We start from the raw sequence: 18,092 nt of genomic DNA on the forward strand, positions 1-18,092 counted from the left end.
AGCTACAGAAATAACAGCTAAATAATTTCCGATATTTATAAACTGGATACGTTTACAGACGGCTAAAATTGACATTAAGCGGGCATTTATAATTTCAAAAAGCATTTCAACCTATAGCCGATCAATCAGTTACTTATCAGTATTTAATGTCAATTGAAAGTAACATCAGTATGAGTTCCCTGGAACAAGTGTCATGAAGAGTTTTCTGCCTAGAAAGGTACGATCTCCTTTCACACGCAATACAACACATCACAAGGAAAAACTACTGTTCCGCGATAGAATAAACAATTATTGATATAGGATCATATCTGGAGCCGGGATACGATCAATTTACTCACCCCTGGTAGGTAAAGTGAAAACTTTCCTGAAGTTTCTTTCTCAGCGGAGACAACTGCTAAATGAAATATCTCCGAATTTTCCACGTCCGAAAATTGGAGATCCTCTTCCATGTTCTTCGGCAAAACAAACTTCCGTAGTTACTGAAGAGAAATTGTTTTGACACTATACTTATAATGACTGTTTGGCAATAAATTATAAATTTAAATAACGTCAATTTGAAAAGGAAAATCCTTCAGTGCACGGGATGCATGCAGAAACTGAAAAGCGACTAATTTTAAATTTTTTACTCGCGCGAGAAAGGCGGCAAAGAGTTGTGTTTCTGTATTTCAAAAAACCTTCGAAAATATGAAGTATTTTTCGCAGTCCAAATACCGTTTAACAGTCGGACATTTCAAATAAAATTTTATTATGCGATACGTAATAATTTTCCTCTTGGCCCACTTAGCGGAATTAGCATTTATTTCATAATAATTAATGGCCAATGAACGTCGCTATGAAAAAAAAAGCACCTACGCACCCGTGATATAAGACGGGGTTTTAAGGATCGCCTCAAGCTAACCAGCAAGCAGTGGTTCCATTGACGACATAACTTGACCGGTACGTGCATGGCTTGCCGCCAATATTTCTTATACATTAAAGTCTCCGCACGGGTTAACCCAAGCTAGCAGAATCCTCGTCCTCTTCAGTGGGTAGCTGGGAGGGTCTTAGTCCCTTTATGATGAATAACCAGGATTAACGAATTTTGCTTACTTCACGAATAGGAAAACTGATGCCTTTTTTTGACGTTTGTGATTTGACATGATGACGGCAAAAACTTGAAAAAATTAAGATGGAAAACCTTCCTTGACGTCCTTCGCCGTGGGGGTATGTGTCAAAACTGTTTTGAGTGATTAAAACTAATTAACCATTTTCGTGCGTCATATGCCGCTTGGCCTTCAGTGCAGGTGTGGGCTGCATTTACAGTCGGTTGTGTACGCCCACTCTTTTGGCCACATTTCTCAGTACTCTTCCTAGCCTTCTGAAACTAATCCAAGATGGCGGCAAAGTATCATCCACAAAGAAAATACTGACCGTTCACTTAACCCCAAAACTACGTATTTTGGGATGAGTTGTAAGTGAGAAAGTTGAAAAAAAAAAGGCACATTTTTTTTTTCAAATGGCAATCCATTCCATCCTAACCACATACCCTTTCAAATAATGTCACGCCAACTTTTTGTCAGGTGGTGGCGTTGTGTCTAGTCTCTTCTTTTTATCCACTTAGTGCATGTTTTATGCGTTTGCGAATTTACGACTTGAGCAAATACTTATAATTCGTCTTAAGTGGTTCATTCGTCTCCCAGGACAGATTAGCTGAACAGAGCATGCGCAAGCGTCACCATAGCTACTTCAACTTAAACTACTCACGAGACACAATTGTCCATCAATTTTCAGGATTCGATCGATCAGGGCAAATGATCCCAGTGTCGCTTTTGAAAATGAAAAAGCACCGTTTTTTTCTTCCAATCTTTGTAATTACCAGTCGATAAGATTTCGCATTCCACTTCGTTGGTGTCCGCCAACTTGAAAAAGTCGTGAATTATTTGTGCAATCTAATGAGTTAGATTAGTTGGCGATGAGTGTTAAAAAAGGCGGAAGCGAGCGCATTGCATTGGGCGAGTTTAATCGATAACGCCGATCGCGGCGAAAATCGTAATAGGAATAGCGAGCACACCTGGAGATTTTCTCCGATCGCTGCCATTGGCGTATAAAATCACCTAGCGTGTCGCCAGCTTTACAGAAAGCGACGGGGTATAATTAAAAAAGAAGGTATAAATTGAACCCGGCTAATACTTTTACCACCAAGAGTATATCTTCACATTCAAAAAAAAAATAATAGTAATTTTCGTTGGCAAAATAGGAGAGAGAAACTAAACCAACGACTTCACAGCAAAGTGCACCTATCTACTCAACAGCTTTAGCATTTGAGTGGTCACAATTTAAAAGTTCATTGACAAAATAAAAATCTAGAACCAGCTTGCGCAGCAAAATACAAAGAAACAATCGAAGGACGGAAAACAGAGCCACAAAAAGGACTACGCAATGCATTCAAGTAGCTTTCACTTAGTTCTGTTTTATAGCCGGATAATCGTATACTCAGTTTACGGCTTCATCCATGGCAAAGCTACCCGTGAAGTGCAGTACGGTCATAGTAAGCCGGCACCGGTTCCGATAAATTTGATCCAGTGAATGCACGTGGAAATACGTTAGGAACCATCTTCTAACACCGACAGTGAATAAACCGCACCACAGGAAAGTAAACGGTCTAAATATTCAAAAGTTTTTGTTGGAAAGGTCACACGGGCAGAAATTTTTCAATTCATCCATTCGTCCTGTTGTAGCCGGGGCCGGAAAGGTCAATTAACTTATATATTAAGTTTGAAACTAACGAAACCTCTTCTAGAGTCTCTTTGGTGACAGAGAGAGGATACTGTAATTATTCCTAAGAACCGGCAGGGTCGGTGGTAATACCGTTACTGAACTCAGTGTGCGGAAAGGATGTTTTCTACTGCACGATCATGCCAGTCTTAGCAAGAGAAAATAAGGGAGTATTATAACCAGTAATCGACAAACCATTCAGTTTTTTTCCTACATTTTAGCTTCTTATTCAACTGTCAGTGTGTTTATATACAAATTTCTGACCCCAAAGCATTATAATATTACAAATTTAAAAAAAATGTGTTCTTACCTCTTCTGTATCTTGTTCCAGTCTTTTTATCAGGCCAAAAGTCTCGTCACTTTCAACTCCAACTTCGAACTCTGTAATTTCCAAGGCGTCTTCCAATGCCATGCTGTTTAGCTAACCGAACCTGAAGCGCCTCTGACAGCTTGTTGCTTCTGCCTTGATCAATATGGCTAATTATGACTGAATTAATTGTTTTCTATCAGGCCGACAGTTTGGCTTGGAGAGACAGCTGCAAGGTTAAATTAAAGTTTACCGCTTAACGTGTGACGTTAATGCAACTCAGTTGTGATTATGTTTTTAATACAGTGCAATTTATTTCTCGATTATTCAAACCCTCGTTTTTTCGAAACTCCCGATTCTTCGCAACAAAAGTGGTATCCGTTGGAGTTCCTTCTGTCACATTTTTACCCCCGAGTTTTGGAACTCCCCATTTTTCAAAACAAATTCAGTTTCCCTTGGAGGTCCGAAAAATCGGTATTCCACTGTATCTCAGCGTGTTTAAACAGCAGGGGATCTAGTCAAGAAATTTAAGGTCGGCGTCCCCTAATACAAAAGTATTTTTGCGCCGTTATGACTATGCGGGAAAAGGAGATCTTAGCAAGGGCTATTGGAACCCAAAAAGAAATTTGGGGGTAAACAATTAATTCAGCGGGAAGTTGAAAAGGACGAGTGGGATTTTTACTCATCAGTTTTGTTTTCTTGCCTAAGGGCCCGAAAAACCTCATAAAAGTACCCAACGGCGCATTACGCAATTTTCTACCGAGTTGTTTATAACGGTGACATGGTTTTTCCAGTTCAAATGCGCGCCCAACCGAGCGAAAACGAAATACTATCAAAGGCCTAGATTTTAAGAAAAAAAATACGTACGTTAATGAGGCTTCTGCTAATACAGAGGTATTTTTGTGCAGTTTATGACTATGCGGGAGAGCAGATCTTAGCAAGGGCTAATGAAATACAAGAAGAAAATTGGGGATAGCCATGCATTTTTCAAGATAATAAAGTAACAATTATTATAAAAAGCGCTGTATGGCATTTTATTTTTATCTCAAATTGAAGCTTAATTAACTCTGAAAAATGTGTAGTTACCCCCAACTAGTCTATTTTTTGAATTTCAAAAGCCCTTGCTAAAGATCTTCTCTTTCCGCGTAGTCACAAACCGCGCCAAAATATCTTTGAGTTAGTAGGCCTTCTCGGACCATTCTAAGATGCGCAGAACGTATGCGCAATAGGAAGAGGAAGCACCGTCCTCAAACAAAGGACCGTGATTTTAAGTAGTATTTGTAGCTTGTTCCAGGCTCCTAGAGAGACGCGCGAAGGAGAGGGCGAGGGGACGAAAACGGGGGGGGAGGGGGGGGAGGGGGGAGGACTGGCCTGGAACAGGCTATTGTATTTACGACTCATTTCTCAAATAGTTTAGATTTTGCTTGGATTTTTTAGCTCTAGCAGAATAGCTGTTTCAAAGAATTCTAGAAATCACCAATTTTAAGTCCTTTCACGTAAAATAAATGGCCGCTGCTTCAATAATTTTTGTATAAATTGATTTCCGGTATATTCAAACTCTGAAGACTTAACTAGGATACTCAAACCATTTTGCTGATGAAATTTGAGAAGTCTAGGGTGAAGTATGTATAAGCTGGAGAAGGCGTCTGTTCGAAGGCTGAGGTTCAGTGGAAAGCGGGCATTCTCGTTTTTAGTTTTCAGTCACAGGTCTGTAAAATCCCCGGGAAAAGTCATTATACAACTCCTATCGTATTTAGCGGAGCAATCGTGTTAAATCAGCGAATTCTTTGGCTTGAGTTTTTCACTTTACAGAGATTGCATACACTCTGTTTTTTTCTTTATATATATAAGAACGTCTTATTTTGGAGCTGAGGCTGAACGTTCTTATATTTTTTTGCGATTTGAGGCTGAATACGTTCTTAAGATGTTCTTAAATTACATGGTATACACTACATGTATTTCAGTAATCAATGAGAACGTGAACAGGAAACCTATCAAAGTGATTATGGCAAACCGAGATGTGTGTCATCATTGTTAATGTTATACAAAACATGCCCTTAAGTATTTTGGTAAATTTGCATTTGTTACCTTGACTTTATATACAGATTAACAAAATACTGAAAACGTTCTTAATCGACTCTCAGCCTGAGGAATGTTCTTAATACGTTCTTAACATTTTGGTTAACCTCAGCCTCGACGTTCTCATAAAACTAGTTCTTATAAAAAAACTGAGTGTTTTTCAAAACATGGCTCGTATGGAAATTGTTTAGCATCGTATTCAATACAAGCACTTCAATTCGAGCCGTGTTTGCCTTAGTTCAAATTGGCCGCCAACCCATTTGTAAGTCAGTAGAAGATCAAATAGAACGGCCATTTCTACTTGAAAATTTTCGGAAAAATAGAATTATGCCTTGAGAGGAATTTCTCATTTCTCGTTTTTAACCGGAATATCACTGTACCATTTTCTTCAGCCCTCTAGTACCAAGCTTCTTGATGAAATGCGTGGTTTGTTGCCCTAAATTTACGGTGTAAAGGACCGTATCATTTGTCTTCCCACCGGAAAAACAGGTTTTGTTAGAGCGCTTTCCATATCAGTGGAAAGCGCTCGAGAATAACCAGTTGTACTCACCGGAAATGAAAAGTGTTCCTAGCTTTTCCGTGGCTTAGTCCAGACTATTCACCAGCCTTTTCGCGATCGTTTGAAACAGAGTCTGCTCGTAATAGACTTAACCTTACGGTCTTAAATCGAAAAAGTTCTGTTATAACTGACCAAGCTAAATCGCGTGATTATTTCGTTGTTATGAAGTGCCTCCGCTTTCAAGACCGTATTAATTAGTTTTTAGATCTGACGCTTGTGGCAATTAATTAGCATCCTTTCTTATTAAAGTTTTCATTTTCAGAGTCAACTTTTTGACATGTAATGTTATAATTCTGTCAAACGTTATTTGGTTTTGGAGGTCTTATGAGCCACCACTGAGATCAGTGCCGCTGAGCTTTGGCACTCTACGCTTAACATCTTCCAGTGATATTTAATTTGCACGCATTTTTCTTGAGATGAAAATTTTAAAACACCTGTCTACTTCTTTAACTTGTTTAATACAAATACCACTCACGACCGGAAGACGCAAAGCGGCATTTTAGACCCCCCACCTTGTAGCAGCCTGCTTGGAGTATGACGACCTTGTTCAATCGAATTTCTGTCGATCGATTGGGATATTTTTTTGACCATATAAAATCAGGAAAGGGGATTTGTCGCCAAAAAAATGATACGAGTTTCCTCTATGGTGTCAGGAGTCATAGTTTAGTAAGTCTAGACAGAGGGACTTAAACATTTTCAGGAGTACTCAACGACACATTCATAGAAAATTGATTGTACATAACGTACACTTAACACCAGCTGAGTGTCCCCACGTCAATCTTGGTTAATATTTAACGTTCCTTGGAAAAAAATACCCGCTCTTCACTGCCAGCGAGCAAGACTATTAAGAAATAAAAATCCCAGCCAGCCTAGCCATATCTATGACGTCTATCAACGAGCCAGCAAAGTTTAAAATAGCAAAAGGTAGACAATGCCAGCCAGGACAGAGAAAATTTTTAGCCAGCCAGAGAAGTTTTGTGTACCCAGTAAGAACTCCAATCCTTTGACAGACCAAAACTTCACCAGGCATAGAAAAAGGCCAACATTTCATAAAACATCTCTGTTTTGACGGTATAAAGAACACGTAATTTACAGTGCACACATTATGGCACTACTTTACACATTAGACAGTAACACTAGATTCTTCCAGCCACTACACTCTGTTTTTTTTTTTTTATAAGAACGTCTAATTTTGGAGCTGAGGCTGAACGTTCTTATATTTTTTTGCGATTTGAGGCTAAAAACGTTCTTAAGATGTTCTTAAATTACATGGTATACACTACATCAGTAAATCAATGCGGACGTGACCAGGAAACTTATCAAGTGCATTGCCTGCTGAGATATGGTATCAAGAACTGCTGATTATGACAAACCGAGATGTGTCACCATTTTTAATGTTATAAAAAACATGCCCTTAAGTATTTTGGTTAATTTACATTTGTGACCTTGATTTTATATACAGATTAGCAAAATTAAAACGTTCTTAATCGACTCTCAGCCTGAGGAATGTTCTTAATAAGTTCTTAAAATTTTGGTTAATCTCAGCCTCGACGTTCTTATAACAAAGGTTCTTATAAAAAGAAAAAAGCAGAGTGTATACGCTTTTGTTATTAAGAAAATAAGAACGTGTTTATGAACCTATATAGCCTACATTGCTGTTAAGCACTACTTATATAAGAGCCTGTTAAGAATTTCTTTGACAAATGCAGATTCTCACTCGAGATTTTTTTACTGTATAACAAAATAATGTCTCTCCCACTTACTTTTTTTTCTGACAATTGTCATTACCTGGAACTAAAAATTTGTTAAAGAGGCAAACAAAATTAAACGAACGCAATTTTTCAAGCTGGGAGCGTCGTGCCGGTACATCTATGGCACACACGCAATGTTCCAGTGAACTTTCTACAGCAAGGAATCGATGGGTCACTTTAAATCTTATGAATATGTCAGGTCAAGAAGCCAGTTTTGCGAGGCTTTTGACCTGAGACCCCTCTCTTATCTATAACACTTTTAAAAAAATTCATGATTAAAGTTTTATAAATCATGCCAAGCAGTCTGTTTTGAAATATCAAGTTTCAAAATTGGAACGTGTTTTCCTAGCGTATGGAGGACGGCTGAATGTCGTTAAATTAAATTAGGCTTTCACATCATAGCCATCATAGCTAAACTAAACCCAGTTTTTGCCTACCTTTGGATTGTCCCTAGTCAACTGTTTAGTGATTTTTGGCCATCATTTTACTCGCCTTCTAAATGATAGCCCGGGGGTGGGGGGGGGGGGGGGGGACTAAAAAAATTTAATACGTGCAGGCAGGCTCTGCCCCGAGGTCCGACCCCTTACCCTTTTATATACTATTTTTGGCAGAAAAGGTACCCCTTTCGTATACCTTCCATTAGAAAATAATGAAAGGCCCTTTTAAATACCTAAATGACAGATTTCCCTACCCTTACATATACTTCGACTCGTGAAATCCCTAGCCTACACTTACCTGAAGCGTGATAAAGGTACCCCTTTCGGGCGGAGCCTTCCCGTATAGGCCATTATAGGGAGTAACCCCCCCCCCCCCTCCGGGATGATAGATGTGCCTGATGTCAACCGACTGAGCGCCGAGCGAAGGGGAAGGAAAAATTAACACATAAAATGCTGAATCCTTATTATTCTAAACTGAGCGAACTATTTGTACTCAACCACTTGTTGACTTTGTAGCAAAGTATTACCTTTACACAGTCATAGTCAGGTTTTGTTTAATTTGAACGGTAAACTTGCACATTACTGAATAGAAATAATATCACTTCCATAATGACAGCAAGTCCGTTTGCTCTGAAATTGACCCGGGGGGGGGGGGGGGGGGTTATTACCAAAAAAAAATGCACAGGGGTGTGCGGCCCGCTTCCCAAAACCCTTACCCTATTTACTGATGACCAAAACCCCTGGAGTCCAGCGCGTGACCGGAGCGCATGACAAACCGTTGCGGCACGTACACCCGTTGCGGCACGAAAAAAAAAAGAATTCAAGACTAGAGTGCAAGAATTGATACCCTATTTATTACCAAAATTGCGGCAAAATGGCTAAAATCGATACCCTATTTATGACCAAAGCGGCTGAAAAACCATACCCTTTGGCACCGCATATACCTATACACCCCATATAAGGGAGTAACCCCCCCCCCCCCCAAATTTGTAACGTCATGGTTCCTATTGCGTCGGTGTATATAAGAAGGCTGGCTTTCGCTAAAAAGAGCTTTGGCGAGAAACATAACATTTTTGCCCACCTTTCCGTTGTCCAGATATTTCTGGCTGGTAGTGTTGTCGCCTTCAGGCTTACTGCAATTCCCAGAGATCACTCACAGTCCGTCGAGCTCAGATTGGCCCTTTCTCACTCCAAATATTGCAAAAAAAATAAAACAAATCTGGCACAAAGGCAACAACAAACCACAAAGCACTAAGCCCAATGTGGGTAACTCCTGACTCGCGCGGTGAGTTCTGTCGCGGAATCTTTCATGAACTCCGCACTTGCCGGTTCACAAACTGAAGAGGACTGTAATTCTTTCCTTTTCTGAAGATTTATTTAACATTCACAATCTGACAATCTCTGATCCAATCTACAATATTCGCGATGCACAGTTCCGTTCACAATTCGTTCTTAATCGATCTGATCTTACATTACAATTGTACTAAGATTTTCTAGGTTCTATTTGCGCAACAAGTATTTTTACTACAATCACGAGCACAGTATAATCCCAAGGCTACACTATTGTAATGCTACTAAATATGATTTCAATTACACAATTACACGCGTTTCTCTTCCTTATTTAGCTTAATACTACGCGGGTCTACGCGTGCAGTTACATCATTGTCATGCAGTGTATTAACTTCGGACTTTCCCGGAGTACAATTGTGCAATCTGCTTTGCTCACTAATTTTAAAGTATTGCTCGCGTTACTTTTTCGTGACATTGTTCATCAAATTTCCAAGTTAATATTCTACGTCACGCACATCAGTGCTTCTTTCCCGACACTCTCCCCCCCTTGACTCGTCTACGAGTCAAAGCATATGTTTCGATTTCCACCTAGCATCTAAAGCAGCAGATCTGCTAGGGTTACGTCTAAGAGGTGTAGTATGATCCCGTTCAAATTTACGGTTCCCAGTTTGACCAATTTGGCCGTTCCCTTGTATGGCACATTTTACTTCTAAGGGGTACAACTTTTGAACTGGTCGGGAAATACGCATCGGTCTACCCTTGACAATGACTCTTACGTTTGCTCCCCTAACAACGTTATCTGTGCCCTTGATAAGACTCTCAACCACTGCAATTTTCCACTCTCCTCTCTTTTTGTCTTCCTCAAACACAGTTACTACGTCTCCTGTCTGAATCTGCCTGTCTTTGCGATCTACCTTCAGGCGGTGAAACTCCCTTAGATTCACCAGGTACTCGTTTCTCCATCTCTTCCAAAAATGCGCTAACTTCACTGTCAAATATCTAAACCTCTCTGAACAACTACTCTCGTTCGCTTCTGGCTCTTCCGCTATCTCGTCTGGCATAGACTTAATCCTTCTACCAAGGATTAAATGTGAAGGTGTTAAAGCTTCATGTTCTACCTCATTGTACTCGTACGTAAGCGGACGGGAATTTAACGTTCCTTCTACCTCCACTAACACCGTTCGCAGCTCGTCAAATGTAAGTCGTGCATTTCCTAACACCTTCCTGAGACAAGCTTTCACACTTCCAACCATTCTCTCGAAAAATCCTCCCCACCAGGGTGATCTCTCTAAATTAAACCTCCACTCAATTCGCTGTCTGTCTAGCTCACTAGCTACCTCTGGGTGGCTAAAAAGATTGTTAAGCGCTTTTTCGGTCGCTTGGAAGGTTTTCGCGTTGTCTGATACGATCAATGTCGGCGTGCCTCGTCTCGCTGAAAATCTTCTTAACGCTCGTCTGAAGGCCTCGGAAGATAGGTCTTCAACTAATTCTAAATGTATCGCTCTAGTTACGCAGCAGGAAAACAATGCAATGTACGCCTTTCTCATTCCCCCAGCTTGTGCCTTAACATAGAGCGGACCCGCAAAATCTACGCCTACTTTCGAAAACGCTGGCGCTTCTCTTACTCTAAAATCTGGCAATGCGGCGGTCTGCGGCGCGCTGTAAGCCTTCCCTTCTTGTTTCTTGCAGATTACGCATTTGCTCAAAACCTTTTTCACGCACTGTCTGCCCTTCGGGATCCAATACCCCGCAAGCGTTGCTCTCACACCACTGTGCAACACCTTCTTGTGACACTCTTCTATGAGCATAATGCTTAACGCGTGATCCCTTGGGAGAATGACTGGTCTTCGCGCATCAAACTCCAAATCTGAATTGACGAGTCTTCCGGTACATCTCAGAATTCCTGCACTCTCTTCTAGGCCGAGCTCGGTCTTTAGCTGTTGGAAGTTACCCTTACTTCTCAGGTCAGCTTGCGCCGCTTTCACCCATTCACTTTCGGCCCCGACTAATTCTTCTCGTGTCAGTCTTCCCTTCCGTCTAGCTGTCTCGGTTCGGTTCGGTCTCGAATTTCGGATAAAACGGAACACCCATGCTGTCACTCTGAGTAGCTTCTCTAGCCTTCCATGGCGATTGATGTCAACAAGATTTGCAACACTGGGTTGGTTCTGAACGTCTACTACCATCACGTTGGCGGTCTTCTTAGCTTCTTCTTCACTTTCTGGTGTGCTGACGACACTCTCTACGCGTGGCCACCTGTCTTCTCCTTCTGACAACCATTGCGGTCCGTTCCACCACAGCTCGTCATCTTTTAGTTTCGATCCAAGCGCTCCTCTGGAACCAACATCTGCCGGGTTCTGCTCACCAGGGCAATATCTCCACTCTTCTTTCTTTGTGAGCTTCAGAATTTCGTTTACCCTGTGACGGACAAATTGTTTCCACTCCCCCCCGTTTCGAATCCAGCAGAGAGCAGTTTTGCTATCCAACCAGTATCTGGTTCCGCTGAGCTTCACTTCCGTTTCTAATGCTTTCATCACGGTGTTCATTAATTGCGCCAAAATTCTAGCGGACATGAGTTCCAGACGGGGAATAGTTAACGCTTTCAGAGGTGCTACCCGTGACCTTGAGGTCAACATTCTCACGAAAACCCCTACTGGCGTGTTGTATACCAAGTACACAACAGCGCAGTAAGCTTTGTTACTGGCATCGCCGAACCCATGCAAGTAACAATTAAGCACCTCTTGTTTTGGATGGTCCCAAATACACCTACTGATCGTAATACCCCTTATTTTGGATAAGTCTTCAATCCATTCGTCCCATTTCTTCTTTACTTTCCCCTCGAGTTTACTATCCCAGTCGAAATTTTCACAACACAATTCTTGAAACAATATTTTCATGCACACAATGATGGGGCTAATGATTCCCAGGGGGTCAAAAATGCTTGCTAGCAGACTTAACAAACTTCGCTTGGTCGGGTGCATGTCTAGGGCTTTGCTTGCAAGCTTCTCAAAACTAAACTGAATAACATCTTTCTCACAATCCCACGGAAGCCCCAAGACCTTTGGACAACTCTTGCTAGCCTGCCCCGAACCTAAGATGAACTTTGCGTAGCTCTCTTCTTCACTGGTCACGATCGCGCTTTCCGTTGCGTTACTCTCAATCTGCGCAATGCGTTCTCTCAACACTTTGTCATTCGTCATCCACTTTCTCAATTTGAAGCCCCCACTGGCCATCCTCTGTTTGGATTTCTCGTACAATGTGTACGTGTCGCTCGTGTTGCTATCGCCCGTTACCAAGTCGTCAACGTAGAAACCTTCGATCATCTTTCGCACAAATTCTGGGTCTTCATCCTTAAACTTCGAAATGTGGTGTCTCAGCGTGGCGTTTAACAGAAACGGAGACGCATTTAAACCGAACACAACACGGCAAAAGCGGTACACTGCAATTCGACTACAAGGATCGCGCACGTTTTCTAACCACAAAAATCTAAGATAATCCCTGTCTGCACTGTCTACCTCAATGTTAAGAAACGCCTTTTCTATGTCCCCTATCAACGCCACTCTCTTCTCTCTGAATCTAAGCAGGATGTCAAACAATAAAGGGTTGAGGGAGGGTCCCTTGTGTAGGCAATCGTTCAGAGATGTCCCCCCCTTTCCTGCCTTTGCGGACGCGTCATACACAACTCTCAGTTTCTGGTGCTCGCCTCTCTGCGTATGACTGCTAAATGGGGAATATAGTGACCCCTATCCGTCTCTTCTAACTGTGCGACTTTCTCTATCACTCCCGAATCTAACTGTTCCTTTATAACTGAGTCGTACTCCTGCAAAATGTCTGGTTCCTTTCTAAGCTTCCTAATCTGACTCTTCATGCGCGACAAACTCAACTCGTAATTGCTTGGCAAACTATCCCGACCTTCCTTCCAGGGGAGCTTAACTGAATACCTATTACCGTTGAAGGCAATACTGTCTACAAACTCTTCATACACTCCATCACTCTCTTTAATTCCTAGGGTTTCTAAGTCCCACAACCTTTGGACATTCCCTTCTAAACTCTCTAATGATACACTGTCTCTGCCAACAAAATTTACGTTAACTTCCTGCGGTCTATCTGCTGGCTGTTTAAATGTCAAGGGTCCGGAGAGAACCCATCCTAACTCTGTCTCTACTGCGACTGGCTCGTCTACCTCCCCCCGGACTATCTTGCCTGTCTGAAAACTCCACAAATAGTCTGCCCCTATCAATACATCTATCTCTAACTGTTCGCTTCCCTTGCAAACGTCGGACAGCCATATTTGCGCCAAATGCGGATAGTCCTTACGCGCAATTTCCAGATGTTCGTTCTGCACGCGCGAAATTTCGGGAACAACAAAAGCTTCGATGCGCATAACCTTCCCCCCACCCACTGGGGTCAAATCTATTTCAACTACATCCCGCAGGTTTGATCCAGTAGCCCTTTGGCCAAAGGTGTTAACAGTCAACCATTCCCTTCTAACAGATCGCAATCCGAACGATTATACCGCGCGGGAAGTGACAAAGGACTTATGACTAGCCGAATCAAAAAGCACTCTAATTCTAGCGCGACCCTTCCCCGCTAGTTGAGCCTGAGCCGTTTGTAAGGCTACACTGTTCCCAGTCCCGACGTGCATACTATTTCCCACTAGTTCTGCACCACCCTGGGCCCCTTGGGTTCCGATTTCTGTCGTTCTTAAATTCCCTTGGGAGGCGATGCAAATCGCCGAATGATGTTTACAATTACAACGCTTACATGTTACACTACGATCAGTACAGTCTTTGGATAAATGTCCCTTTCTTAAACATTTAAAGCATCTACCGTATTTAAACAACAATTGCTTACGCTCCTCGATGTCCTGGACCTTTCTGCAGTCTTCGTGTGGATGCTCTCCTAAACAGAAGGCACAGTTCGTTTCTTTCGCCGCTTTCCGTGTGTTTCCTGCATACAGTGTGGCTACATTGTTTTTTCTCCGGAAGTCTCCAGCCGAGTTCTTTTGACGTGCGCTGTCATTGTACTCTTCTCGTAATTCTACTTCTTGTTCCAGGCCTTCCAACAAGTCTCTCAAGTTCCACTGATGATGATCTTTACCTCGCGTAATGGTCAAACGCAGCGTCTGCGGCAATTTTTCCAGGACAGATGGTACAACTATCGCTGAATAAGTGGTCTCGTCTACTCCAAGTGCTTGCAAGGCTCTGTGTTTGGTTTCCAGGAAATCGTACAAGCTCCGCAGTCTCGGCGCGTCTCTCTCGTTGTATACAGGTTGAACATTCAAAAGTTCATTCACGTACGCTCGCTGGATCGCCTCCTTCTTTCCATATCGTTTGTTCAACAGTTCCACCGCTGCTTGATAGTTTGCGGACGTTAAAGCGAAACCCGCGATCGCCGATCTGGCCGGTCCCACAAGCAAACCTCTAAGATAAGAAAACTTGTCGACGTTTTCTAGCATGTCATTTCGATGTATGGCGCTCTCAAACGAGTCCCAAAACTCTTGCCACTCGTGCACTTTTCCGTCAAATTTACGCACCTCCAATTTCGGCAGTCTCGCTCGGACGGATTTATGCTGGCTTGCTTGTCCGGTCTGCATTGGCGGCGAATTCTGGTGCTGCGGTACATTTTGTACTTGTGGTATTTGCGGTGCGGTTAACAGTTCTTCGATCGCAGCCAACTTGCACTTTATGTCCGACGCAAGACGGCTGCTCTCGTCTATCTCTCTGGCCATATCCTCCTCCGTCACCTTTTCGTCGTCTCCCATCAAGGCCAGGATCTCTAAGTCGAGGGGCGCTATCTTTTCCAACTGCTCGTTTAGCGTGTGTTTCCATTTCGCCAGCTCTGCCTTCCTTTCCACGGTGTAATGTTCAAGACTGGCTTCTACATCTGGGAGGATTCCAGCAAGGTACAATCGATGGCCTCCTCGTCGCTTTTTCTTTTTTCCAACCTCCGCGGTCATTTCCAATCCGGCTCGAACTGACCAAGTATCGCGGAATCTTTCATGAACTCCGCACTTGCCGGTTCACAAACTGAAGAGGACTGTAATTCTTTCCTTTTCTGAAGATTTATTTAACATTCACAATCTGACAATCTCTGATCCAATCTACAATATTCGCGATGCACAGTTCCGTTCACAATTCGTTCTTAATCGATCTGATCTTACATTACAATTGTACTAAGATTTTCTAGGTTCTATTTGCGCAACAAGTATTTTTACTACAATCACGAGCACAGTATAATCCCAAGGCTACACTATTGTAATGCTACTAAATTTGATTTCAATTACACAATTACACGCGTTTCTCTTCCTTATTTAGCTTAATACTACGCGGGTCTACGCGTGCAGTTACATCATTGTCATGCAGTGTATTAACTTCGGACTTTCCCGGAGTACAATTGTGCAATCTGCTTTGCTCACTAATTTTAAAGTATTGCTCGCGTTACTATTTCGTGACATTGTTCATCAAATTTCCAAGTTAATATTCTACGTCACGCACATCAGTGCTTCTTTCCCGACAAGTTCAGAGGGCTATCAGAGATCGATGTCTCGACGACTTCAACAAAAGAGTTGGGTGGGCTTGCAGACAGCTAGCTAGACAGATTGGGCTTACAGACAGAGTTGTTTCTGTTGTTTCTCACCGCCGAAAATGTTTTGACAATTTATGCTCTGCATTTCCTCTTTTCTGTTGACATTCACAGCGTGATATAGGCTTTGCTTTTATGAAGAACAAAGCATGATGATGCCGGAAAACAATCATAGCAAATTTTAAAAAGGAACCGCTATCATTTCCTGGCGTGTTACCTCCAAATTTCATTAGCAGTGTTAGAGAGCAAAAAGTCAAATAGAGTCAAACCTCTTTATTACGGACACCAAGGGGACAGGAATAAGTGTGCGCATTATAAAGGTGTCCGTTTTGGAGAGGTAGGCTTTATATGGATTTCGTTCTCCCAAGGACCAAGTGAACTGTCCGTGTCCGGTGTCCGTAAGGAGAGGTTTCACTGTACGTTTTTTTACGAGCCTGCCAGGCAGGAAAAACAAACTAAACATTTTTTGCCAGCGAGAACCAGTGTTTTCATAAAAATACTCAGCAAGCCAAATATTTAGAAAAATTTCAGCCAGTGTTAACAGCCAGCTCTATTACAGCATGCAGAGCGCGTTTTTAGTCGAGCGGCCCCACCAGGTACTCCTGCATTTTGACATGATAATAAAATGTTATTTTCACATTTAAAGTTTAAAAATTATATAATTTTGTCGAAACTGAACTGGACTTTCTCTTCCATTTTCCATATAAGGTACTAGCCCCACGCAAATTTGAGTGTATCCGCGCGGGTTTATGACGTGAAGGGTGGCGCAATTTTTTCTAAAATTATATTTTTTGGTACAACACATGGGGACGCGTGGACCCCACGCTTACAGTCTCCATCCCTGATTATGGCTCCTAATGGCGTTCAATGTAGACGTACACCTCCAATGGCGAGGACACGTTCCACAGATCAAGTGTTTCTCGTTATTGAAAGCTTGAGACGTCTTCAAGAAGAAGGAAAAAAGATGAAACGAAACAGTGAAGTGATATTAAAACCTAGAAAACTAGTGATTGTAATTTAATAATAGATCAACTAGAGTGCATATAGGAACCCCGCATACAGCCAAAAAATATTACCCAGGCAATTAAAGTATAAGTTCTTTCAACAGGTGCTCTGAGAATAGGCTGCGTGACCGGCGTAATCGGGGAAGGGGCGAGGGAGGCGAGAAAAAATTCTCGCCTCCCTCCCCTTTCCCGATTACGCCGGCCACGCAGGCTACTCTGAGAAAGGCCCAGAGGCTTTGCTAAAATGAGCCTACTGAGTACTCCACTGACGTTTTGGTGGAGATATGTGGCTCAGTTCTCCAAACCCTGACGCTATTTCAGACCAAGACATGTAATTTTCCAGTTTTTTTTTTTTTTTTGCAGACCAGGCCTATAAAATTTATACCCATTTTCAGACCTGAATCCATACTCGTTTCTGTAGCCGGGGTCCATACCAGTTCCCAGACCAAACTAAAATCTATACCCTATTTTAGACCAAAAACGACTCAAAAACCACACCCTATCGTTCCGCAAATACCTATATAGCTTATATAGGGGAGTATCCCCCTCCCCCCACCTAGGAACTGAGCTCCTTCTCCAGAGACAACAAGCTATAACAAGAAAAATGTGAATTGATTCTATATTGATATTTGATTGACATTGATATAGGCTTGTCCGGTCCGTACGTCATTTAAGACAACCGTATTGACCTCCCACCGGCGGTCCATAAGCACCTGCTAATATTTAAAGGACGTTTAATTTCGAGTTTGAATGGCTTTCGTGATAAAACTCGCCTCAAACTTTTTTCATTTGTCATTCTTGTCAAATACAATTGAAAGAATGAAGCCTCGCGTTTCATAACACTTCAAGTCGTAAATTGTATAATTACAGTTTCAGCATTAGCTTTAATTTGTTTATGTATTATCGCTCGTAGGTTGATATGCAGGTTATTAATTTTCAACTGAGCTATGATTAGACAGTTACAAAACACTGAAAGTGCGCCATGAAACACCGCTGAAGACCGTTGACGAGAGACATAAAAAAACGCAACTTACGGTAACCGGAATAACAAAACGGAGCTTTGCATGTTGTATACTATACATTACCAAACACACCTGTTAATAACTTTATCTAATATGAATTACTTTTGAAGTACTTTTCAATTGAAAGCTGTATATATATTTCATATGAGTTTGGCAACAATATTCCACAAAAGCTTGTTTAGTTATAAACACTTCTTTGCTTTATACCGCTTGCTATGTCGTGCTTTGCCACTTCCGAAACAGATATAATCGTTGCTGAGAGACAGTATTAATATTTTTTTATTTCGCTTTTGGCATTTTATGATGA

At 41.9% G+C, this 18,092-nt stretch overlaps 2 protein-coding genes and 1 pseudogene across 5 annotated transcripts in view; all 3 read right to left on the reverse strand.

Annotated features, from left to right (window-relative positions):
- LOC146468580 (transient receptor potential cation channel subfamily A member 1-like) overlaps window positions 1-5,832 on the reverse strand; it is a 37,635-nt gene extending 31,803 nt beyond the window's left edge. Inside the window, exons 1-2 of one of the 3 annotated variants that reach the window (XM_085124283.1) lie at window positions 5,691-5,832; window positions 3,065-3,290 (exon numbers count right to left, since the gene is read on the reverse strand). In XM_085124283.1, the coding sequence (XP_084980409.1) occupies window positions 3,065-3,166 (102 nt within the window). In that variant the 5' untranslated portion in view covers window positions 3,167-3,290; window positions 5,691-5,832. Of the gene's footprint in view, window positions 1-338; window positions 464-3,064; window positions 3,438-5,690 lie in introns of those variants that run through there. The other 2 variants (XM_085124284.1, XM_085124282.1) reach the window with 2 other exon arrangements.
- A 3,408-nt stretch (window positions 5,833-9,240) lies between these two features.
- Window positions 9,241-13,678, reverse strand: LOC146468582 (uncharacterized; annotated as a pseudogene). The gene is made up of 2 exons (XR_014867421.1): window positions 10,296-13,678; window positions 9,241-10,091 (listed from the first exon to the last, which is right to left on the reverse strand). The product of XR_014867421.1 is annotated as an uncharacterized LOC146468582 (transcript).
- LOC146468583 (uncharacterized) lies at window positions 13,613-15,692 on the reverse strand. Its single transcript, XM_085124386.1, has one exon. The coding sequence runs from the start codon at window positions 15,131-15,133 to the stop codon at window positions 13,685-13,687; it is 1,449 nt and encodes a 482-aa protein (XP_084980512.1). The 5' UTR covers window positions 15,134-15,692; the 3' UTR covers window positions 13,613-13,684.
- Between the last annotated feature and the right edge of the window lie 2,400 nt (window positions 15,693-18,092).

The sequence above is a fragment of the Pavona decussata genome, unplaced genomic scaffold (assembly GCF_977016875.1).
Source record: "Pavona decussata unplaced genomic scaffold, jaPavDecu1.1 SCAFFOLD_130, whole genome shotgun sequence".
Lineage (NCBI taxonomy): Eukaryota > Metazoa > Cnidaria > Anthozoa > Scleractinia > Agariciidae > Pavona > Pavona decussata.

Excerpts from the sequence above, each read along its gene's own strand:
- LOC146468583 (XM_085124386.1), bottom strand. The coding sequence starts at position 15,133 with ATGACCGCGGAGGTTGGAAAAAAGAAAAAGCGACGAGGAGGCCATCGA.